Here is a 26221-nt window from a genome sequence, read left to right on the forward strand (position 1 = left end):
AACATTAGATGTGATTCCACGATTGCACAACATTTGCTAAATAATCCTCAGTGTGCTAAGAATTACGCTGACAACCAATTTAAGATTGTCAGTTGGGTTTGCAGTGTGTCGCATGTGCCTGTACTGGAAGCTACACATATTAATACACAGGGCCCTGTTCTTTGCAGACAGAAAGAACATGTACACACATTGTGCCTGTTTCAGCTAAACAAAATAAATGACAGCCATTCACTGACTCATTCCTCAGGGCAATGCCTTGACCAATCAGGGTCAAGCTGCCTGGTTTAAATTTCAAACAGTGCTTGGAAGTTAACTGTCAGTCACCATTAATTGGTGCATGCTCCATGGCAACACCTTTACCAGAGTTCACTTGCCAACCAACCAGTACTCTGTTCTCATCAGTATAAATTATTTTTCTCCCCCTTATGTTGGTATTCTTGAAGTGTCCTGATGAGTGCAAGATGAAAAGCTCCAGCAGCTCTTTTTTCAGCAATATTCCAGTTTTGTACTACCAAACGAATATATTTATAGTTCCAGATTTTTAAGCTGAATTTGCATGTAACCAAGCGCTTCACAACAGACTGCTTTCAGGATAAATCAGAGTCTGACTTAGGCAGTGCCACCAGCTTTACATAAATGGTCAAAGCAGGTTTCTTTATGAAAAGTGTGATGTTTGTGTAAACCACTCACATTGGCAATTCCCAGACATCCATTAGGAATACAGAATGCTATCACATGCGGCTGGTCACTACAAGGTTTTGCTTTTTGCATTTAGGATAAAGCTCTGTATTTAAATAAACTTATCTACTCTGTCAAGCTCTTTCAGAATCTTGTATGTTTTAATGAGATCACCTCTCATTCTTCTAAACGCTAGAGAATATAGACCCATATTTTCTTATCGATCATGATTAAGGAAGGTCTTTTATCTCCCTCAAAGCAGTTCAGTGAGTTGAGCAGAATAGCTTTATACTTTCAGCTAATCCAGGGAGCAGCCAGATAAAACCTGGCTCAGCCCAACCTGAATGGGCACAGCTTCCTTCACATGCCCATGGTACAGTGTGAAATCTGCAGTATTCCCAGATCCCAATGGTTTGATTTATTTATCAGAGTTGACCACTCACCGACAGATCTCCCACTACAATGGTCATGACTGATGCACTGTTGTACAAAGGTTGGAGTCTTACACCAATTAAAACACAATGTATTATTCTGCAGTTACGGGGAAGCAATGGCCTGATAATATAGAGTCAGAGTCATTATGATACAGAAGGAGGCCATTCAGCCATCAGGTCCATGGTGGCTCCCAGTGGAGCATTCCAATCAGTCCCAATCTCCCCGGCATTCCCATAGCCCTGCAAGTTTATTTCCCTCAAGTGTCATCCAATTTCCTTTTGAAATCATTTATCATTTCGGCTTCCACCATTCTAGCAAGCAGCGAGTTCCGGGTCATAACCACTCACTGCGTAAAAAAGTTCTTTCTCCCATCCTCCTCCTATCTCTTGTCTAAGGACTTAAAGTCCTCGAGTCCTTGTACCATCAGCTATTGGGAACAGCTTTCCTTTGTCTACTTTATCGAAACCTTTCATAATCTTGTACACATAAATGTACACCATTTACCATAAATGGGTCATTTTCAGGTTGGCAGAATGTGATGAGTGGAGTGCCACAGGGATCAGTGCTGGGTCCTCAGCTATTTACAATTTATGTCAATGACTTGGATGAAGAGACCAGATGTATGGTTGCTAAATTTGCTGATGACACAAAGATAGGTAGGGTCAGTTGTAAAAAAGACACAAGGAGTTTGCAAAGGGATAGAGAGAGGCTAAGTGAGTGGGCAAAAAATTGACAGATAGAGTATAAAGGGCAGACAGGAAAGTGGAGCTGAGGCCACAATCAGATCAGCCATGATCTTATCAAATGGCAGAACAGGCTCGAAGAGGCAAACAGCCTACTCCTGCTCCTATGTTCCTATTTTCCCACATTAGGAGGGAACGTGTGAACTTGCCCACTTTGACACGAAGACTAGAAAAGCAGCATATTATTTAAATGAAGAGAGATTGCAGAACTCCACAGAGGGATCTGGGTGTCCTAGTACATGAATCAGGAAAAGTTAGTATGCGGTACAGCAAGTGATTAGGAAGGCAAATGGAATGTTGTTGTTTATTGCAAGGAGAATGGAATAGAAAAGTAGAGATGTTTTGCTACAGTAATGCAGGGCATTGGTGAGACCACATCGAGGGAACTGTATACAGTCCTGGTCTCCTTATTTAAGAAATGACATAATTGCATTAGAAGCAATTCAGAGAAGATTCACACAAATGATTTCACAGAACCATAGAAAAGTTATGGTGCAGAAAGAGGCCATTCAGCCCATTCGTGCCTGTACCAGCCAGAAAGAGAAAAAAGAAACTGGCCAGTCATTTTAATCCCACTTTCCAGCCCCTGGTCCGTGGCCTTGCAGGTTACAGCACTTCAGATGCAGATCCAGGCACCTTTTAAATGAGTTGAGCGTTTCAGCCTCAACCACCAACTTAGGCAGTGAATTCCAGACACCCTCCGGGTGAAAAGGTTTTGCCACGTGTCCCCTCTAATCCTTCTACCAATCACCTTAAATCGATGCCCCCTGGTAATTGACCCCTCAGCTAAGGGGAACAAGTCTTTCATGTCTACCCTATTAGGCCCCTCAATTTTGTACACCTCAATTAGGTCACCCCTCAGCCTCCTCTGTTCCAAGGAAAATAACCCCAGCCTATCCAATCTCTCCTCATAGCTGCAATTTTCCAGCCCTGGCAACATTCTTATAAATCTCCTCTGCACTCTCTCCAGAGCAATTATGTCCTTCCTGTAAAGTGGTGACCAGAATGATATGAATCACAGAATAGGCCGCAGTGCTTCAGAAAGAAAGTCCTCCAGGACTTTGTGCAACTACAAACAGGCAGTAAACACTCGCCTTGCTGGCGAGAGACACATCCTGAGAATGAACAATAGAAAGAAGAAACCTAGTCAATTCCAGCATTTTATACAACAGTTCCATCATTATATCCCTGCTTTTGTATTCAATGCCTCGCCCAATAAAGGAAAGCATTCCATATGCTTTCTTGACCACCTTGTGCACCTGTCCTGTCACCTTCAAGGACCTGTGGACATGCACTCCAATGTCTCTCCCTTCCTCAACCCCTCTCAATAATTTCCCGTTTATTGAGTATTCCCTTGCTTTGTTTGCCCTCCCCAAATGGATTACTTCACACTTTCCCAGATTGAATTCCATTTGCCACATCTCCACCCACTCAAGCAAAGCATTGATATCATTCTGTAGTCAACAGCTATCCTCTTCACTATCAACTACACGGCCAATTTTTGTCATCTGCAAATTTCCCAATCATGCCTCCCACATTTAAGTCTAAATCATTAATATATACAACAAACCTCAAGGGCCTCAACAATGAGCCCTGTGCAACACCTCTGGAAACCGCTTTCCATTCACAGAAACATCCATCAACCATTACCCTTTGTTCCCCATCGCTAAGCCAACTTTGGATCCAACTTGCCACCTTCCATTCACTTTCCTGACCAGTCTGTAATGTGGGAGACAGGGCAGACAGGAAAGTGGAGCTGAGGCCACAATCAGATCAGCCATGATCTTATCAAATGGCAGAACAGGCTCAAAGAGCCAAACGGCCTACTCCTGCTCCTATGTTCCTATTTTCCCACATTAGGAGGGAACGTGTGAACTTGCCCACTTTGACACGAAGACTAGAAAAGCCATGTAACCTGCAAGGCTACGGACCAGGGGCTGGGAAGTGGGATTAAAATGACTGGCCAGTTTCTTTTTTCTCTTTCTGGCCGGTACAGGCATGAATGGGCTGAATGGCCTCTTTCTGCACCATATCTTTTCTATGGTTCTATGAAATCATTTGTGTGAATCTTCTCTGAATTGCTTCTAATGCAATTATGTCATTTCTTAAATAAGGAGACCAGGACTGTATACAGTTCCCTCGATGTGGTCTCACCAATGCCCTGCATTACTGTAGCAAAACATCTCTACTTTTCTATTCCATTCTCCTTGCAATAAACAACAACATTCCATTTGCCTTTCAAATCACTTGCTGTATCCGCATACTAACTTTTCCTGATTCATGTACTAGGACACCCAGATCCCTCTGTGGAGTTCTGCAATCTCTCTTCATTTAAATAATATGCTGCTTTTCTAGTCTTCGTGTCAAAGTGGGCAAGTTCACACGTTCCCTCCTAATGTGGGAAAATAGGAACATAGGAGCAGGAGTAGGCTGTTTGCCTCTTCGAGCCTGTTCTGCCATTTGATAAGATCATGGCTGATCTGATTGTGGCCTCAGCTCCACTTTCCTGTCTGGTTTAACGTCCCCTTAAACCAGCTTATATTTCACCTCTTTTCTATTTTTCCTCAGTTCTGTTGAAGAGTCATACGGACTCGAAACGTTAACTGTTCCTCTCCGCAGATGCTGTCAGACCTGCTGAGTTTTTCCAGGTATTTTTGTTTTTGTTTTGGATTTCCAGCATCCGCAGTTTTTTGCTTTTATCTGTAACGTGGGATACCTTACTGAAATCTATGTAGACAACATCCACTACTCTACCCTCATCAATTCTCCTTGTCACTTCCTCAAAAAGTTAATAAGTCACGATCTTCCCCTAACAAAACCATGCTGACTATCCCTGATCAATCTGTGCCTTGCTAAGTGACAGTTTCCCCTGTTTCAGAATTGTTTCCAATAATGTGCCCACCACCGAAGTCAAACTGACTGGCTGAAACTGAAGCATTCGCTACAATCTTCAGCCAGAAGTGGATGATCCATCTCGGCCTCCTCCGGAGGTCCCCAGCATCACAATTGCCAGTCTTCAACCAACTCGATTCACTCCACGTAATATCAAGAAACAGCTGAAGGCATTGAACACTGCAAAGGCTATGAGCCCTGACAATATTCCGGCAATAGTACTAAAAACTTGTGCTCCAGAATTTGCCGCACCCCTAGCCAAGCTGTTCCAGTACAGCTACAACACTGGCATCTACCCGGCTATGTGGAAAATTGCTCATGTATGTCCTGTACACAAAACGCAGGACAAATCCAACCTGGCCAATTACCGCCCCATCAGTTAACTCTCCATCATCAGTAAAGCAATGGAAGAGGTCATCAATAGTGCTATCAAGCGGCACTTGCTCACTGAGCCCAGTTTGGGTTCCACCAGAGCTACTCAGCTCCTAACCTCATTACTGCCTTGGTTCAAACATGGACAAAAGAGCTGAACTCCCAAGGTGAGGTGAGAGTGACTGCCCTTGACTTCAAGGCTGCATTTGACCAAGTGTGGCATCAAGGAGCCAATGGGAATCAGGGGGAAAATTGTCCGTTGGTTGGAGTCATGCCTTGCGCAAAGGAAGATGGCTGTGGTTGTTAGAGGTCAGTCATCTCAGCTCCAGGACATCACTGCAGGAGTTCCTCAGGGTAGTGTCCTCGGCCCAACCACCTTCAGCTGCTTCATCAATGACCTTCCTCCCATCATAAGGTCAGAAGTGGGGATGTTCACTGATGATTGCACAATGTTCAGCACTATTTGTGACTCCTCAGATACTGAAGCAGTCCATGTCCAAATGCAGCAAGACCTGGAAAATATCCAGGCTTGGGCTGACAAGTGGCAAGTAACATTTGTGCGACACAAGTATCAGGCAATGACCATACCCAACAAGGGAGAATCCAACCATCGCCCCTTGATGTTCAGTGGCATTACCATCACTGAATCCCCCACTATCAACATCATGGGGGTTACCATTGACCAGAAACTGAACTGGACTAGTCATATAAATACTGGGGCTACAAGAGCAGGTCAGAGGCTAGGAATCCTGCGATGAGTAACTCATCTCCTGGCTCCTCAAAGCCTGACAACCATCTACAAGGCATAAGTCAGGAGTGTGATGGAATACTCCCCACTTGCCTGGATGAATGCAGCTCCCACAACACTCAAGAAGCTTGACACCACCCAGGACAAAGCTGCCCGCTTGATTGGCACCCCATCCACAACATTCACTCCCTCCACTACCAACACACAGTTGCAGCATTGTGTACCATCTTCAAGATGCGCTGCAGGAATTCACCAAGGCTCTTTCAACAGCACCTTCCAAACCCACGACCACTACAATTTAGAAGGACAAGGGCAGCAGATAGATGGGAACACCACCACCTGGAAGTTCCCCCCCAAATCACTCGCCATCCTGACTTGGAAATATATCACCATTCTTTCACAGTCTCTGGATCAAAATCCTGGAACTCCCTCCCTAACAGCACTGTGGGTGTACCTACATCACATGGACTGCAGCGGTTCAAGAAGGCAGCTCACCAAATGCTGGCCCAGCCAGCACAGCCAATGAATGAATAAAAAACAATTGTTATTAGGTTAGTTGAAATCCCCAACAATTACTGCCCTATTGTTTTTGCACTCAGAGATCTGTCTACATATCTGTTCTTCTAACTCCCTTCCACTATTAGGGGGTCTATAGTACATTCCTAGCAGTGTGGCTGCCCATTTTTTTTATTTCTGAGCTCAACCCATGTGGCCTCATTTGATGCTTCCTTTAGTATATCATCCCTCCTCACAGCACAGTGCATTGATTCTTTAACCAATAATGGTACACCCCCATCTTTTTATCCCCCTCCCTACCATGTCTGAAAGCTCTATATCCAGGGATGTTAAGCTGTCATTTCTGTCCCTCCTTCAGCCAAGTTTCCGTTATAGCGATGATATTATGCTGCCATGTATCTATCTGTGCCCTCAGCTCATTGGCTTTGTTTACTATGCTCCTTGCATTTACATATATACCTTGTAACACTGCCGAATTCCTGTGCTGTACACTTTTTAACCTGTGCTGCTTCTGTCTTTCAGAGTCACTCACTAATTCTCCATCTCCCATCCCTTGTTCTGAATTTGTTTAAATCCCCCGACAACAGCGCTCGCAAAACTAACAAATAGGATATTCATCCCAGTCCTGTTCAGGTGTAGACTGTCCAGCTTATACAAGTCTCACCTTCCCCAGAACCTATCCCAATGCCTCAGAAATCTGATGCCCTCCCTCCTACACCAGCTTTCCAGCCACATGTTTATTCACTCAATTCTCCTATTTGTATACCCACCTGCACGTGGGACTGGCAGTAATCCTGAGATTACTGCTTTAGAGGTCCTGCTTTTCAATCTCCTTCCTGGCTACCTAAAGTCTGCTTTCAGGGCCTCATCCCCTTTCCTACCTAAAGCATTGGTACTAATGTGGGCCATGACCTCTGGCTGATCACCCTCCCCCAGAAGAGTGTCCTGCAGCTGCTCCGTGACATCCATGACCCTAGCACCAGGGAGGCAACATACCATCCTAGAGTCACTTCTATGGCCACAGAAACGCCTGCCTGGTCTCCTAACTAACGAATCCCCTATCACTGCTGCTCTTCCCCTCTTCTTTCTTCCCTCCTGTAGAATAGAGCCACCTGTGGTGCCACAAACTTGGCTCTGACTGCACTCCTCCGAGGAACCAACGTTATCCAAAACGGAAAACTGATTGGTGAGTGGGACCCCAGAGAACTCCTGCACTACCTGCCTACTTCTCTTGGACTCCTCTTGGTGGTCAACCATTCCTTTCTGCCTCCAGGCTCCTAAGCTGCAGTGTGACCACCTCACTGAACATGCTATCCACGTAGTTCTCAGCCTCGTGGAAGCACCAGTGACTCATGCCACCGCTCGAGCTCTGAAGCCCGTAGCTCAAGGTTCTGCAGCTGGTGACAGTTCCTACGCATGTGGTTGTCTGGGACACTGGTAGTGTCCATGACTTTCCACATATTCCAAGACACACATTCCACACAACCAAGCTGTCCTGCCATGGCTTCAATTTATTTCCCTTGCATTAACTTTGTTTTACTTTGGTTCACTTAAGCAACTTTATTTTACCTGGCCTCAACTTTATTTCCCTATTGCTGTGTTTCTTACTTAAATGCAAGTAGCCCCTTCTTTTAAAAACAATGTGTTTTTCTAATTCTCAGCTACCTGATGACACTCCCTAACAGCAGTTTCTCACCAACCAACAAACTTATGTTTCTCCTGTGATTTTAGGTGCTAGGTGCTGCTGGCTGCCCATCCCAGGATCCTCCTCTCACATTCTCCTCTAGGTGCTACTACCTGGCTCGGAGTCCTCCTCTTGCACTCACTCGCTGGCTGCTAGCCAATTTTCATTTCTTAACCAATAGATGTTGAACAGAAGCAAAATACTGTGGATGCTAGAAATCTGAAATTAATGGAAAATGTTGGTAATACTTAGAAGGTCAGGCAGCATCCATGGAGACAGAAAAGCGAATATGGTGAATGTTGTGAGAGAAGCAGCGAATATGATTCCTTAGAAGGGGTTATCTTATGAGGAAAGGTTGAACAAGTTGGACCTGTATTCATTGGAGTTTAGAAGAATGAGAGGTGATCTTATTGAAACATATAAGATCCTGAAAGGGCTTGACAGGTTGGATACTGAAAGGATGTTTCCCCTTGTGGGCAGGCTGTAACTAGGGGACGCAGTTTAACAATAAGAGGTTTCCAATTTAAGTCAGGTGAAAAGAAATTTCTTCTCTCAGATGGCCGTCAGTCTGTGAAATTATCATCTCCAGAAAGCGGTGGAGACAGGGTCCATTCATATTTTTTAAGGTAGGGGTAGATAAGATTCTTGTCTAACAAGGGAGTCAAAGGGTATCAGCCGAAGGCAGGAGGGTGGAGTTGAGGCCACACTCAGATCAGATATCATGTATCAAATGGCAGAGCAGGCTCATGTGGCCTACTTCTGCTCCTAGTTCATATGTATGTGTACCTCTATCAAATCTCCCCTCAAACTCCTCCTTGGAGCAGAGAACAGCCCAGCTTCTCCAACCTAATCTTGCAGCTAAAATCCCTCATCTTTGGAACCATTCTGGTAAATCTACTCTGCACCCTCTCACATTCTTTTTAAAGTGTGGTCACCAGAACTGACACAACACTCTAGTTGTGACCTAACCAGAGCTTTATAAAGGCTCAACATAACTTCTCTGCTATTGTGTTCAATGCCTCGATGAAGCCCAAGATGGCTTGCTAACAACTCTCTCAATATGTCCTGCCACTTGTTATGAGATGCAAACTTACCTGTCTCTGGGGCGTTTTCCAGGTGGAGGCAGAGGGCTATGAGTCCCTGCATGCTCTGGGAGAGGGAAGAGTTATCCCTGAGTGATTTGCAACAATTAACCAAGGTTAGGTTAATATTAGAAGAGTTAAAGTTAGAATTAAAAGCAAGGACTAAGAAAGCATACATAGTTGAGGTAACAGCAGAGCATTTGGAATTAGAAGAGGGGAAAGTTAACCCAGATAGCAATTCAGTTAAGTTAGCTAGAATTCAGTTGCAAACAAAACAACTTGACGTAGATAGAGAAAAGCAAAAGCTTGAACTCCAGAGAGAGGTGTTATCAAGGGAAGAAAGAGAAAAGAAAAAAGACAGAGTTTCAAAGAGAGAGAGACAGGAATCAGACAGAATAAACTGGCTAAAGAAAGGGTTAGGTCACAGGATGAAGAGATAGTAGTTCAGATGATGAGTCGAGTCCTACTCCGAGCTTTGATATAATGAATAATCTCTGCCTAGTGCCTAAAATCGCTGAGGATGGAGTTGGGAGATATTTTATCTCATTTGAAAAGATGATTACAAAGCCAAGTGGCAAAGGACACAAGGACTCTCATTTTGCAGAGCATTTTGGTCAGCAAAGCTATGGGTGTGTATTCCAGCCTTTCAGCAGAACTATCCTCAGATTACGAGACAGTTAAAACTGTAATGCTTACGAGCTTGTCCCCGAAGTATATCAATTGAAATTTCGGACTTTAAAGAGAAAACCAAATGAAACATTCACAGAGTTTGCTATGGAGAAATAAATGTTCTGGGACCAGTCGTTTCGGGTACTGAAACTTGAATAGAAGAGAGAGCTAATGATAATGGAAAAATTTTGAAACAGCATCCCAATCCCTATCAGCTCACACCTGCAAGACCACCAGGTTTCTAATGTAAGGGAAGTGGCAGTTCCAGCAGATGGTTATGACATTATCACATAGGCCGCTAGGGGGCAGTACATCTCCAGTTGTAAACCCACAGGGAAGCTGGAAGAATAGAAAAGAGCAGAAAAGCTTTAGGGAGAAAGCAGAAGCTGTTCCAGTCAATAAAAATGATAGTGTAGAGAATAAAAGTGATGCAATGCAACCAGTACGCTTTTAGTGCCAAAAGACAGGGCATACAAAAGTAAATTGTTGGAAGCAGGAGGATAAATCAATGGCTGCAACAGGGACGCTTAAGGAGACTTCAGAAAAAGTTGTACCAGAAAAAGAAATGGATGTTAAATCAGTAGCACTGGTGCAAGTGACAGGAATTTCCACAGAGTAAAGATTGTAAGAAACCCATTGCATCTAATGTTTTTATCTTGAGAACAGATAGTGATGTAAGGGAGTATTGGGATTATGTTTAAAAAGGAAGTCACCTCATTTTTGTCCAATAAAGAGCCTAGAAAGATTGTTATCCTGAGAGATACTAGTTCAGCTCAGAGCACAAAGCTAGCAAAGGATTTAGACCTTTCATGAAGGCCTGCACTCTTTAGAACTGTGCCATTGAGTCTATATTGCCTCTCCCTGTCCCTTCTGCCAAAATGCATCACCTCACAATTCTCGGTATTCAATTCCACCTGCCACTTGTCTTCCCATTTTGTTGGTCTATGTCCTGTTGCAGTCGATTGATACCATCTTCATCGTCTGCCAAGTTTGGCATCATCGGCAAATTTTGAAATTTTACTCTGTATTCCAATATCCAAGTCATTTATATATATCAAAAGAGCAGTGGTCTTAGCACAGAACCCTGGGGAACACCACTGCAATATGTAAAGTTCAGTTAGCTATAAAAAAGAGGCTCAAGTCTACAAGTTTAACTGTAGCAATTTCCCTTGTTCCACCATTGGTTGCCATGTCTTCAGCTTCCTGCACCCTAAGCTCTTGACTTTCTTCCCTGAGCCTCTGCATCTCTCTGCTCCTTGAAGATGCTCATGAAAACCTTCCTCTTTGATCAAGCTTTTGATCACCTGTCTCAATGTCATCTTATATGGCCCAGTGTCAAACTTAGTTTGATAATGCTTTGGAATGTTTTACTACATTAGAGGCGCTATATAAATGCAAATTATTGCTGTTGTTTGGCCAGAAAACGGCAGATTAGATAAAACTTGGATTTTAGGCCATCAATGACTGGCTTTTTTTACTTTTTGAAAATTGGCTTTGCATCTGTGACAAAGTGCAACAGGTTTGAGTATGAGGAACAAAACAGACACTAGACACAACATTTGTGTTACGTCTGAAATCGTTCGTTTATGGTTTGGTTGATGCCTCACGTTTTTCTCCTTTATGTTCTAGTGAGCAGGATCCAAGCTTGACTTAAGGGTTGTAAAAAATTTATACATAGAAAGTTAGTACTTTGACAAGGAGGAAATTACTCTTACCCATTCCGGAACATTCTGCTCCTCCCAGAAAGAACGAACAAGCTGCAGAGAAAAAAAGAAAACCCATTAGCAAAAATCAAACCTTTTCTTAAAAAGAAACCCGTTTATTGTTATGGATACAGGATGGGGTACAGACTCCCTCCCGGGACGGGCAGCGGCAGCCCAGACCTAAGCCCTAGTTAAGGAGACACCATCAACTTGAGATGCATGAAGGAAGGAGGGAGGGCAAAGATAAGCATTGCCAAGTAAATCACAGGTTCTCAGTCATTGGGAAAGCTCAGACCTGGTTACATGTCGCCCCATCAAACAGCACATCCAGGAAAGAGACACTGCAAAAGGGAAAATAAAACCCACACAGAAATAAACACCAACTGATCTTTCCATTTATGTGCAAATAATAATTTGGTGCAAGCAAGCAAATCTTCCATTTTAATGATGTTTGAGGAATAAATATTGACCGGCACACAGGAGAGAATTCACCTGCTCTTCTTACAAAAAGGATCACAGGGTTGTGTACATTCATCTGAGGGGGCAGATGGGCCTCAGTTTAATGGGTCGTTGTCAATGAAGCACATTTCACTCCTTTATCTCATGGCTGCACACAGTCACAGGTTAGCGGAGTCAGAGACCCGGATGGTATCACAACAGATAACCAATTCAGAATGCATTCTGCTCTTCCACTCACATTATGAAAACTCCCAGTCCATCTCTTTAGTGCGTTACTTCTGTATCTTGTGCCTACTATGCAATCTGGGTAGGTTAGTATCACTGCCAACTGTGTTCTCTCTGAGATTTATCTTTAATCTGGTGGCTGTGGCTTCAGCCATTTCAACTCTGCAATTTCCTCCCTAAACCTCTTTGCCTCTTCCTCTCTCTTCTCCTTTAAGATGCTCCTTTGGAACTTCACAACCTCCACCAAAGGCGAAGTTTTGGATCACCTGTCCTAACATCTCCTCCTTTGGCTCAATAGCTGCTTTTGCATCATGTGGAGGAACTTACTAGAGGCCCAGTATCAAATACAAGTAGCCAATCTTAGCCAGGCAGCAGGCAGGGGGATTGAAACCAATCAATCTTTTGGATTAATGAATTAACCTCCAGGAGCACAAAGGGAAGGGGGTTATGTTATGTTATAGTTATATAAAAGTCTGGTTCAAGCCCATTTCGGGTATGGTGTTCAGTTCTGGGCACCGCACCTCAGGAATGATCTCCTGGCCTTGAAGGGAATGCAGCACAGATTCACCAGAATGATCCTAACACTAGAAGGGTTAAATTATGAAAACAGATTGCACAGACTAAAGTTGTGCACCTTCAAATATTGAAGATTATGGGGAAATCTAATTAAGGTGTTTAAGATGGTTAAGTTAGCTGGTGGGGTAGGAAGGTAATTTTCTTTCCTCTGTTGGCCAAGTCCAGAATGAGGGGGAAAATCTTAAAAATTAGAGCTGGACCATTAGGATGATGTCAAGATGCACCTCTTCACACAAAGGGTAGTGGAAATCTGTAAGTGGATTACGCCCCCTGAAAAAAACCTGTTGAGGCTGGGGGTTAATTAAAAATTTCAAGATTCAGATTGACAAACTTGTGTTTGGTATGGGTAATGGAATCAAGATAATGGAAGTTTGGATACAGATGAGGAAAGATCTAACTAAATGGCAGAATAGTTTGAGAAGTTGAATGGTCTCCAGCTTCTCTTACGTAACCCATTACACGACAATGCACTTCAGAAAGGTATTTCATTGGCAATAAAGTGCTTTTGGGCGTCCTGCAGTTATGAAAGGTGCTACAATAGGAGAATGGGAGATGAGAATTTTTTTTAAAAACAGCGAGTTCTGATGATCTGGAACGCGTTGACTTAGAGGGCAGTGCAAGCAGATCCAATAGTAACTTTCAAAAAGGAATTGGATAAATACCTGAAGGGGTAAAGCTGTGCAGGGCTATGGGGAGGTGGGACTCATTAAACAACTCTTTCAATCAGCTGACACAGGTACAATGGGCTGAATGGCCTCCTTCTATGCTGTACGGTTCTATAATGGCAAAGCTTACTTTCTTTCAGTAATAATGAACCATGCCTCCCACAGAAAAACAGAACTGTATCTGAGCGCTCAGGGAAGCAGGCCTATTTCAGTCAAGGGTTGTTGGCACTGTAACCTCCCGGGGGCTGAAACTAACCCACTGAATGACTCCCAGCCTCAAATCAACAAACCAACAAACATACAACAAGCTGAGTTGTAAAAAAAGCGTTGACAAAAGCATTTAAATACCACGGGGTGTATTCATGTTACAACACAGCAAAACAAGATATAAAGGCAGGCAACACCAGCTCAGTCAACAAGTAGCTTTTATCCCTCAGCTCCAGCAATCAGAGCACATTTGTGGACTACCCAGTCTTCCCATACAGGCAATCTCAAAATCAGGCACATAGCCATCAATCAGGAGCAAAACGTAATCACACCAGCACCAGAAATATTCACATGCAAAATTACAAATTAGGAGGAATAGGCCACTCGGCCCCTCGAGCCTGCTCCGCCATTCAATAAGATCATGGCTGATCTGATTGTAACCTCAACCCCAGATTCCTGTCTACCCCCGATAACATTTCACCCCTTTGCTTATCAAGAATCTATCTACCACTGCCTTAAAAATATTCTAAGACTCTGCTTCCACCCCCTTTTCAGGAAGACAGTTCCAAAGACTCACGACCCTCAGAGAAAAAATTTCTCCTCATCTGTTTTGAATGGGCTACCCCTTATTTTTAAACAGTGACCCCTAGTTCTAGATTCTCCCACAAGGGGAAACACCCTCTCCACGTTCACCCTGTCAAGATCCCTCAGGAGCTTAAAAGTTTCAATCAAGTCGCCTTACTCTTCCAAATTCAAGCGGATACAAGCCTTGTCTGTTCAACCTTTCCCCGTTAGACATCCCGTTCATTCCTGGTATTAGTTTAGTAAACCTTCTCTGAACTGCTTCCAACGCATTTACATCCTTCCTTAAATAAGGAGACCAATGCTGTACACAGTACTCCAGGCGTGGTCTCACTAGTGCTCTGTATAACTGAAACATAACCTCCCTACTTTCATATTTAACTCCCCTCACAATAAATGATAATATTTTACAGGTCGAGTATCCTGATCCGAAATCCTTGGGACCAATCGTGTTTCAGATTTCAGATATCACATATAGGACTAGGCCCACTTACATTACAATAGCCTAAGCCTAAACTAACTATAATCCAAAAGTCAATAAAAGCGTTAGAAGAGCAAGATGTATCACTGAACAACAAATACAGGGTAAAAACAAAAACAGAATTACCTGGAAAAACTCAGCAGGTCTGGCAGCATCGGCGGAGAAGAAAAGAGTTGACGTTTCGCGTCCTCATGACCCTTCAGCAGAACTGAGTAAAATTAGGAGAGGGGTGAAATATAAGCTGGTTTAAGGTGGGGGGAGAGAGAGAAATTGGATGGGGTGTGGTTGTAGGGACAAGCAAGCAGTGATAGGAGCAGATAATCAAAAGATGTCACAGAAAAAAGGACAAAGAGGTGTTGAAGGTGGTGATCTTATCTAAGAAAATGTGCTAATTAAGAATGGATGGCAGGACACTCAAGGTACAGCTCTAGTGGGGGTGGGGTGGAAAGACTGACAGGACATTACAGGTATAGATTTAAAAATAATGGAAATAGGTGGGAAAAGAAAAATCTATATAAATTATTGGAAAAAACAAAAGGGAGAGGGAAGAAACGGAAAGGGGGTGAGGATGGGGAGGGAGTTTAAGATCTAAAGTGCTTTATTTTTCCTGCCAAAATGGACAATTTCACATTTTTCCACATTATACATATGACAAGGTGGATGTGGAAAGGATGCTACCTCTTGTGGGTGAATTCAGAACTAGGGGGCACTTTTTAAAAATTAGGCGTTGCCCTTTTAGGACAGAGACTAGGAGAATCTTTTTCTCTCAGAGGGTTGTGAGACTTTGGAACTCTGCCTCAGAATGAAGTGGAAGCAGGCTCATTGAATATTTTTAAGGTGGCGGTAGATAGGTTCTTGCTAGGCAAGGAAATCAAAGGTTATCTGGGGTAGATGGGATTGTGGAATTCGAAACATGAACAGATCAGCCATGATCTTATTGAATGGCAGAGCAGGCTCGAGGGATTGAATGGTCTACTCCTGTTCCTATTTCATTTGTTCGTACACTCCGTTTGCCAGTCTTTGCCCACTCGCTTAACCTATTGATATCCTTTTGCAGCCTCCTTATGTCCTATTCACAACTTACTTCCTTACCTAGCTTTGACTCATCAGTAAATTTAGCAACCATACATTCTGCCTCTTCATCTAAGTCATTTATATAAATTGTAAAAAAATTGAGGCCCCAGCACTGATCCCCATGGCAACCCACTCGTAACATCTTGCCAACAAGAAAAAGACCCATTAACGCCTACTCTGTTTCCTGTTAGCTAGCCAATCTTCTGTATGTGCCATACACTCATAATTCCACTTTTTGCACAATTACTTCAGTGCTTTGAATTAATTTAACATTTCTGTTAGGTTTCAACATATCTAAATATAGCTCAAAGCAGTTTCTGCCTGTCACACACCCTTAACTTTCAATCCAATAACTCTTAAATTGGACAGATGGCAGGAGGAACTTAGATTTATGCAGTGTCCTTCAGTGTCAGCCCCCAGCACTGACCCTCCGACAGCGCGGCGCCCCCATCGCCGCTGACCCTCCGACAGCGCAGCGCCCCCTTAGCGCCGCTGACCATCCAACAGCGCGGCGCCCCCAGCGCTGACCCTCCGACAGCGCGGCTACCCCCTCGTCGCTGACCCTCCGACAGCACGGCACCCCCCTCGCTGACCCTCCGACAGCGCGGCACCCCCCTCGCTGACCCTCTGACAGCGCAGCGCCCCCAGCGCTGACCCTCCGACAGTACGGCTACCCCCTCGTCGCTGACCCTCCGACAGCGCGGCGCCCCCTTAGCGCCGCTGACCCTCCGACAGCGTGGCGCCCCCTTAGCGCCGCTGACCCTCCAGCAGCACGGCGCCCCCATCGCCGCTGACCCTCTGACAGCACGGCACCCCCATCGCCGCTGACCCTCTGACAGCGCGGCGCCCCCCTCACCGCTGACCCTCTGACAGCGCGGCGCCCCCCTCGCCGCTGACCCTCCGGCAGCACGGCACCCCCATTGCCGCTGACCCTCCGGCAGCGCGGCGCCCCCATCGCCGCTGACCCTCCGGCAGCGCGGCGCCCCCATTGCCGCTGACCCTCCGGCAGCACGGTGCCCCATCGCCGCTGACCCTCCAACATTGCCACGTTAGTCAGTCTCATCGCCAGCCATCCGTACTCAGGGCCAAATGTTTGTCATGGGTCTTCATATCAATGGAAAGGGTGATTTTCGACCCACAGATCTTTGGGCACATGGGTTAGGATGTCCCACGAGGTAGTGGGATCATCATGCAGGGTTACCTTCCTTTTCTTTCCTTCTCTACTGTCGCTCTACCTCATCATTAAGTCATTGTGACTCAAGCATGATGCAGCTTTGGGGGAGACGGTGGCATTGTGATAATGTCACTGGATTAGTAATCCTGAGGCCCAGGCTAATGATCTGGGAACACATTCAAATCCCCCCCACGGCAGCTACTAGAGCTTGCATTCAAATAATAAACTCTGGAATATAAAGCTGGTCTCAGTAATGGTGACAGCGTAACTATCATCGATTGTTATAAAAACCCATTAGGTTCACTCATGTCCTTTAGGGAAGGAAACCTGCTGCCCTTTCCTAGTCTGGCCAACATGTGGCTCCAGACCCACAGCAATATGGTGGACTCATAACTGCCCTCTGAAATGGTCTAGCAAGCCACTCAGTTCAAGTCCAATTAGGGATGGACAACAAATGCTGGCCTTGCCAGTGACGGCCACATCCCATGAAAGAATAAACAAAGTAGTCGTTTGGTAGTACAGAACTTGAGTATTGCTGAAAAAAAGAGACACCTTTTTTATCGAAGCTTATTGTCTTGCACTCATCAGGACAATTCACAAGAATACCAAATGTAAAGGGAATAATAATTTATACTGTATGACAAGAGTGCTGATTGGTTGGCAAGTGGACTCTGATTGGCAGAGGCGTTGCCATGGAGAATGCACTGGTTGATGGTGACTGACAGTTGACTGCCATGCATAGTTGTAAAATTTTAACCAGGCAGCTTGACTCTGATTGGTCAAGGCATTGCCCTGAGGAATGAACCAGTGAATGGCTGTCACTTCTTTTGTTTAGCTGAAACAGGTGCAATGTGTGTACATGTTCTTTCTGTCTGCAAAGAACAGGGCCCCGTGTATTAATATATGTAGCTTCCAGTACATGCAAATGTGCAACATTGTGAGCCTGACTGACAATCTTAAATTGGTTGTCAGCGTAATTCTTAGCACACTGAGGATTATTTAGCAAATGTTGTCCAATCATGGAAACATATCTAATGTTGGACAGTGTCCAATTTTTGAGTTTTGCGGACACGGGCTGGTTGGGTACGGTCTGTACCTTGCCCATTGTGAACAGCGGCTGGGACTTGCTGTTTGATATGATCCGCCAGTCTTTGGGACGTACGGACTACATCCCTAGCATCACACTGGCACTGAAATTCAAACACCACATCACTCATTTGTGTGATAGGCAGAACATCTTTTTGGCTTGATGGCAGCATCGTGTTAGTGGTGAATACCACTCGTGTTGCTACTGCATAGTAGCAGCGTGAGACAGCTAGCTTCACCTGTTGCTCAAATTTTTGAGCTACTTTGCCTTCCAGGATAATCTGAGGTAGACTGGGCAATTTTCAGGAACAAAAATGGCGACCTTAGGCCCATTCATGAGTTTGTGCAATATACAGCGAGCAATGATCTGCAGTTAGCCATTTTCTCACAGGTTGGCTCTGATGAGCCGTTCTTCAGCATCAACAGGAGCTGTTGAGGGAGATACTTTCCGGTCATCAGGTACAGTGTCCAGTCCATCGAAATTGATTTTGCAAGAGCTTTGCTTGAATGCTTGTGGAGCTAGCTTCAAGAAGGACATTAGCCTCTGTACAACAGCCCTCCATTGAATCCGGAGGATGTGGCGGAGGCATTGCTGATGCGATTTCTCTGGCGCTCTTGTGTCACTGATACACAGTCGAGGTCTCGTTGCGGTGTGGGAGTATAGCGACAACAACTGCTCTGTGCACTAGGGCTTTCGTCGACTTGCGGAGAGACTTTGTCATCAAACACTCGCTGCCATATTCTGGAGAAGGCCAGGCTTGCGCAGCTGATCCAGTGTTGGATCTCCCCATCATTTGCAGCCTTTTGTGAAGTGGCTGTCAAGCTAGGAGAAGTGCTCAACATAATCACTGCATGTGCGTCACAGTGCCAGAGTACAATCTGATTGGTGAAGACCACCTGTAACTCAGGCACACAAACTGCAAGCCAATGTTTGCTTTAAACCTCAACAATAGTTCATTTTTAACATAGAATGGTATTTGCCATCTGTCAGATGCACGCATGCATATGGACAGACTCGAGCAGGCATGCAGGCAAGGCGCACACAGGCAGACACTGTGAACTCAATGGAGCAGCCATAGTTACTCACCACCAAAATCATCCTTGCAGACTCTGTAGTGCCTTTCAGTATGACTGGTTGAAGTGTGACACGAGCATTGTGAGCATACAGAGGAGGTCTCACAACCATCCAACTTCACACTCTAATCTCATACAGCTCAAACACAGTTGGAGCAACAGCACAGATAAAGGTGGGAAACAGAGGTACAGTGCCCACACAATGTAGAACAAACAACACAGAGCATGACAGGAGACAGGTAAGGATTCATAGGAACATCAGACATGGGTATATTGGAGCAGGAGGGGGCCACTCGGTCCCTCAAGCCAGTTCTGCCACTCAATGCGATAATGGCCTGAATGTGTCCTAACTCCGCAAACCCACCATCGCCCTTATCCCTTAATACCTTTGGCTAACAAAATATCTACCAATCTCCGATTTAAAATTAATAATTAATCTAGCATCAATTGCCATTTGTGAGACAGAGCTGAATCTCTACTTCTCTGTGCATAGAAGGGTTTCCTAATTTCACTCCTGGAAGTTTTTTTAGACTCTGCCTCCCTCCTCATCCAAGACTCCCCACCCATGTTCTCCTTAATAGTGTAAAAACTTTAATCAAATCAACCTGTAATCTTCTAAACTCCAGGGAATACAACCCGAGTTCGTGTGATTGCTCCTCAGAGCTCAACCCTTGAATCCAGGTTTCATTCTAGAAAATTTCAAAATTTACAGACAACATGAAACTCAAAAACATTGTGAACTCTGAGGACGACAGTGTTAAACTTCAAAAGGACACAGGTAGGTTGGAAGACTGGGCGGACAAGTGGCCGATGAAATTTAATGCAAAGAAGTGTGAAGTGATTCATTTTGGTAGGAAGAACACAAGACAATATAAAATAAAGCGTACAATTCTAAAGGGGGTGCAGGAGCTGAGGGACCTGGGTGTGTATGTGCAAAAATCATTGAAGATGGCAGGACAGGTTGAGAGCATGGTTAAAAAGGTATATAGTATCTTGGGCTTTATTAATAGGGGCATAGAGTACGAGGGCAAGGAGGTTATGTTAAACTTGTATAAAACTTGATTCAGCCTCAACTGCAGAATTGTGTCCAGTTCTGGGCGCCACACTTTAGGAAGGACGTGAACGCATTAGAGAGGGAGCAGTAAAGATTCACGAGAATGGTTCCAGGAATGAGGAACTTCAGTTGCGTGACAAATTAAAGATGCTGAGGTTACTGTCCTCCTTGGAAAAGGTCGACAGTAGATTTGATAGATGTGTTCAAAATCATGAGGGGTCCAGACGGAGTAATGGGAGAAACTGTTCCCATTGGTGGAAAGATTGAGAACAGATTTAAGGTGATTGGCAAAAGAAGCAATAGCAACATGAGGAAAAACTTTTCTATGCAGCAAGTGGTTAGGATCTGGAATGGACTCAATCCAGATATTCAAAAGAGAAGACTCATTGTCCGAAAAGGAAGAACATGCGAGGTTACAGTGAAATGGTGGGGGAGTGGCATTAGGTAAACTGCTGTTGCAGAGAGCCAGCACAGACAAGATGGGCCAAAAGGCCTCATCCTGTGCTGTAACCATTCTGTGATTCTATGAAATCTATGCTGCACTCTAAGGCCAACATATCCTTCCTAAGGGGTGGTGCCCAGCACTGCTCAGAGACTCCAGATGGGGTCTAACCAGGGCTTTGTATAACTGAAGCATGTCTTCTACACCCTTGTATTCTAATCCTCTAGATGTAATGACCAGCATTCCATTTGGCTTTCTGATTATTTTCTGTACCTGTTCATGACATTTTAATTTAATCTGTGTACCTGGATCCCCAAAGTCTCTTTCGACCTCCACTGTTTCTAGCTTTTCACCATTTAGAAAGCCCCCTATTCTATCTTTTAGATCTAAAGTAGATAACTTGACATTTTCCTACATTGAAATAGATTGGAATTTTACACTTACATCTACAATACACATAATGCTGCCTTTGCGTCCTTGGCAAATTTGATGTGGCTTTCTAGCCGAGAGTGATTAATGGATACAATGAATAGTTGAGGCCCCAGCACAGATCCCAGTGGGACACCACTTGTCACATCCTGCCAATGAGGGTACCTGCCCATTATCCCTACTCTGTCTCCTGCTGCTCAGCCACTTTCCAAACCTGGTCAATAATTTGCCTTCAATTCCATGAGCTTCTACTTTAATTAAGTCTCTTATCAGGAACGACCTCATTAAAAAATGAGAGCAATTTAGTCAGGTATGACCAGCTGTTTACAAATGTGTTATGAAGCATCATCGACGTGAAACATTGGGCTGAATCTTCTGGCTGACGTGTGGGTGGCGGAGTCTGCACGCCAGCGCTTAAAATGTCGCGCGCTGATATCAGCGCACGGCATCGCAATATTTCGGTCGGCGGGCGCGCTATGCAGCGGGGCGAGCGCCCGCCATTAATTAAAGGCCCTGTTAAGGCCATTAACTCTTCAATCGACCAGGATTTTGAGGGGCCCGTGCGAACTTGGGTAAGTGATTTTTTTTTTACAAACCTCATCCAGTGCCGGGATGAGGTTTGATATCGGGATTAAAAATGTGTGATAAAGTTTTTGTGTATTTCATTAACATGTCCCATCTCGTGTGACATTTTCACATGAGGGGGACATGTTAATGACTTTTTAATTTTTCTATTTTTCATGTTTCACAGCCTTTCAGCGATCTCCCTGAGGCAGCACTTAGTCTCAGGGAGATGTGCGCATGCGCGAAAGAGCGCACTCCAACAGTTGGGGAATCCCGCCCGCTCTCTCCGTTGCCCGGGGGCGGGATTCCCGCCCACTCTCTCCGCTGCCCAAGACCAGGGGCGGGATTCCCGTTCTCTCTCTCCGCTGCCCGGGGGCGGGATTCCCGCCCACTCTCTCACCGCTGCCCAGGACCTGGGGCAGGATTCCCGCTCTCTCTCTCTCCGCTGCCCAGGACCAGGGGCGGGATTCCCGTTCTCTCTCTCCGCTGCCCGGGGGCGGGATTCCCGCCCACTCTCTCACCGCTGCCCAGGACCTGGGGCAGGATTCCCGCCCGCTCTCTCACCGCTGCCCAGGACCAGGGGCGGGATTCCCGCTCTCTCTCTCCACTGCACGGGGCGGGATTCCCGCCCGCTCTCTCTGCTGCCATGGGGCGGGATTCCCGCCCGCTCTCTCCGGTGCCCAGGGGCGGGGTTCCCGCTCTCACCGCTGCCCAGGACCAGGGGCGGGATTCCCGCTCTCTCTCTCACCGCTGCCCAGGACCAGGCCTCCCACGAGTCGGGCCTCCCGCCGCCGTCTCTCTGTCGCCGCCATCTTCACCGTGTCCGTCCCCTCACATCACTGCCGCGCTCTCCATCCGGCCGCTGGGCCTCTCTGCACCTCATAGTCACGGAGGGTGTGGATTCCTCCGCCTCCCGGTGTGGACAGTCCTCGCTTTGGTCTCAATTTAAAATCCGCCCCGGGTCCCGGAGTCTCTGCCCCAGACTCGCCGCTCTGACAGTAACATGGCGACAACAAACCTGCGCACAGGCGACCGCCGGCTCCAAGCTCCGACTGAGCCTGCGCACAGGCGACAGCCGGCTCCAAGCTCCGACTGCGCCTGCGCACAGGCGACCGCCGGCTCCAAGCTCCGACTGAGCCTGCGCACAATTCTCCCTCCACCTGGACCCCTCCCTCTTGCCTCTTACCTGATCTTGATCTTTTCATTGAGATCTGTCAGTGTGACATCGACCGTCTTAATTTCTCTGCTCCTCTCACCCACTCCAACCTGTCTCCACCTCCGTTCTCTCAGGTCCAACCCTGACATTGTCATCAAACCCGGTGCTGTTGTTGTCTGGCGCATTGACCTCTACCTCGCGGAGGCTGAGTGTCAACTCGCAGACACTTCCTCCTACCTCCCCCTGGACCATGACCCCACCACTGAACATCAAGCCATTGTTTCCAGGACTGTTACTGATCTCATCTCCTCTGGAGATCTTCCTCCCACAGCTTCCAACCTGATAGTCCACCAACCTCGGATGGCCCGCTTCTACCTCCTACCCAAAATCCACAAACAGAACTGTCCCGACAGACCGATCGTGTCAGCCTGTTCCTGCCCCACGGAACTCATTTCTCATTATCTTGACTCCCTTCTCTCTCCCCTTGTCCAGTCCCTTCTCACCTACATCCGTGATTCCTCCGACACCTTATGTTATATCAAAAATTTCTAGTTTCCTGGCCCTAACCGCCTCCTCTTCACCATGGACGTCCAATCCCTCTACACCTCCATCCCCCACCAGGATGGTCTGACGCTTCTTCCTCGAACAGAGACCCGAACAATCCCCACCCACCCCCACTCTCCTCCATCTGGCTGAACTTGTTCTCTCGCTGAACTATTTCTCCTTTAACTTGTCTCACTTCCTTCAAATAAAAGGTGTGACTATGGGTACCCGCATGGGTCCCAGTTATGCCTGTCTCTTTATGGGATTTGTGGAACATTCCTTGTTCCAGTCCTACTCCGGCCCCCTCCCACAACTCTTATCGGTATACCAACAAATGTTTCGGTGCCCTTCATGCTTCCATCTGGACCTGGAAAAATTTATCAATGTTGCTTCTAATTTCCACCTCTCTATCAACTTCACATGGTCCACCTCTGACCCTTCCCTTCCCTTCCTTCACCTCTGTCTTCACTTCTGGTGATAGACTGCCCACCAGTATTCATTACAAGCCCACCGACTCCCACAGCTACCTTGACTACAGCTCCTCACACCCCGCTTCCTGTAAGGAGTCCATCCCATTCTCTCAGTTCCTTCACCTCCGTCGCATCTGTTCTGATGATGCCACTTTCCAAAATGGCACTTCTGACATGTCTTCCTTCTTCCTTAAGCAAGGTTTCCCACTCACTGTGGATGACAGGGCCCTCAACCATGTCCGGTTCATCTCCCGCGCCTCTTCCTTTACACCTGCCCCTCCGTCCCAGAACCAGATCCCTCTTGTCCTTACTTTTCACCCCACCAGCCTCCACATTCAAAGGATCATCCTCCACCATTTCGACCAACTCCAGCATGATGCCACCACCAAACACAGCTTCCCCTCACCACCACCCCCCCCCCCGCCCCCCCCCACCACCCCCCCCACCCCCACCACCCCACCCAACCGTCAGCATTTCATAGGGACCGTTCCTTCTGTGACACCCTGGTCCACTCCTCCATCGCCCCCAACACCTCATCTCCCTCCCACGGCACCTTCCCGTGCAACCGCAGAATGTGCAACACCTGCCCCTTTACCCCCTCCCTCCTCACCGTCCAAGGGTCCAAACACTCCTTTCAGGTGAAGCAGTGCTTCACTTGCACCTCCTTCAATTTGGTCTACTGCATTCACTGCTCCCAATGCGGTCTCCTCTACATTGGAGAGACCAAACGCAGACTGGGTGACCGCTTGTTCCAGTGAAGCTCAACACAAACTGGAGGAACAGCACCTCATCTTCCGACTAGGCACTTTACAGCCTTCCAGACTTAACATTGAGTTCAACAACTTCAGATTATGAACTCTCTCCTCGATCTTCACTCCCTTTTTAACCCCCTTTTACATTTAGGTTTTATTTTTTATCCATTGATTTTCATTTTTATTCATTTATTCATTGTTTTATCCCCTTTTTAATCCCCTTGCATCTCCAAGTGGAGATAGATTCTCTCCTTTGGAATTTTCTCCAATAGTTTCCCTACCACTGACGTGAGACTCACTGGTCTGTAGTTCCCTGGCTTATCTCTACAACCCTTCTTAAACAGCGGAACCACATTAGCTGTTCTCCAGTCCTCTGGCACCTCCCCCATGGCCAGAGAGGAATTAAAAATTTGGCTCAGAGCCCCTGCGGTCTCCTCCCTTGCCTCCCTCAGCAGTCTGGGACACAAATCATCCGGACCTGGAGATTTGTCCACTTTTAAGCCTGCCAACACCTCCAATACCTTGTCACTCCCTATATCAATTTGTTTAAGAACCTCACAGTCTCTCTCCCCGAGTTCGATACCTTCATCCTCATTCTCTTGGGTGAAGACGGATGTGAAGTACTTGTTCAACACTCTACTGATGTCATCTGGCTCCACCCATAGATTGGTCCCTAATAGGCCCTACTCTTTCCCTGGTTATCCTCTTCTCATTGATATACTTATAGAATATCTTGGGATTTTCCCTATTTTTACCAACCAGAGCTTTCTCATATCCCCTCTTTGCTCTCCTAATTGCTTTCTTAAGCTCCAACCTGCACTTTCTGTACTCCACTAATGCCTCCGCTGATTTGCTTCCCTTGTACCTGCTAAAAGCCTCACTTTTCCTTCTCATCGTATCCTGAATATCTCTGGTCATCCATGGTTCTCTGGGCTTGTTACTCCTTCCTATCACCCTCGAGGGAACATGTTGAGTCTGTACCCTCCCCATTTCCTTTTTGAATGCCCCCCAACTGGTCTTCTGTAGATTTCCCCACAAGTAGCTGTTCCCAGTCTACCTTGGCCAGATCCTGCCTTATTTTACTAAAATCCGCTCTCCCCCAATCCAAAGCATTTTTTTGCAACTTGTCTATTTCTTTGTCCATAATAAGCTTAAACTGTACCATTTTGTGGTCGCTATCACTAAAATGCTCGCCCACCACCACCTCAGCCACCTGTCCGGCTTCATTCCCCAGAATTAGGTCCAGCACTGTGCCGTCCCTTGTTGGACCCTCTACATATTGACCTAAAAAGTTCTCCTGTACATATTTCAAGAAATCCACTCCATCCAAGCCCTTAACACTCTGACCATCCCAATTCATGTTGTGAAAGTTGAAATCACCTAATATAATTACCCTATTGTTATTGTTTTTACACACCTCCGCAAATTGTGCACATATTTGCTCCTCAATTTCCTGCTGATTATCTGGGGATCTATAGTAAACACCTAACAATGTGGCTGCCCCTTTTTTATTCGTAAGCTCTATCCACAAAGCTTCATTCGATGCCCCCTCCAAGATATCATCTCTCCTTACTGCAGTAACTGACTCCTTAACTAATAATGCAACGCCTCCTCCTCTTTTACCCCCTCCCCTGTCTCGCCTGAAGATTCTATATCCCGGAATGTTGAGCTGCCAATCCTGCCTCT

General features: G+C 46.0%; 2 protein-coding genes across 3 annotated transcripts in view; both read right to left on the bottom strand.

Annotated features, from left to right (window-relative positions):
• The window catches only part of lrp3 (low density lipoprotein receptor-related protein 3), a 52400-nt gene extending 29744 nt beyond the window's left edge, over positions 1-22656 (bottom strand). Inside the window, exons 1-3 of one of the 2 annotated variants that reach the window (XM_078544701.1) lie at positions 22363-22412; positions 11535-11576; positions 9163-9217 (exon numbers count right to left, since the gene is read on the bottom strand). Coding sequence is in view for 1 of the 2 variants with exons in the window: in XM_078544700.1 (XP_078400826.1) it covers positions 11535-11576; positions 22363-22426 (106 nt within the window). In the remaining variant the exon portion in view is untranslated. Of the gene's footprint in view, positions 1-9162; positions 9218-11534; positions 11577-22362 lie in introns of both variants that reach the window. The other variant, XM_078544700.1, reaches the window with a different exon arrangement.
• LOC144682320 (WD repeat-containing protein 88-like) overlaps positions 22451-26221 on the bottom strand; it is a 73706-nt gene continuing 69935 nt past the window's right edge. The window contains exon 13 of the mRNA XM_078544794.1: positions 22451-22712. Within this exon, the coding sequence (XP_078400920.1) occupies positions 22451-22712 (262 nt within the window). The remainder of the gene's footprint in view (positions 22713-26221) is intronic.

Source organism: Cetorhinus maximus, chromosome 6, assembly GCF_964194155.1.
Source record: "Cetorhinus maximus chromosome 6, sCetMax3.hap1.1, whole genome shotgun sequence".
Classification (NCBI taxonomy): Eukaryota; Metazoa; Chordata; class Chondrichthyes; order Lamniformes; family Cetorhinidae; genus Cetorhinus; species Cetorhinus maximus.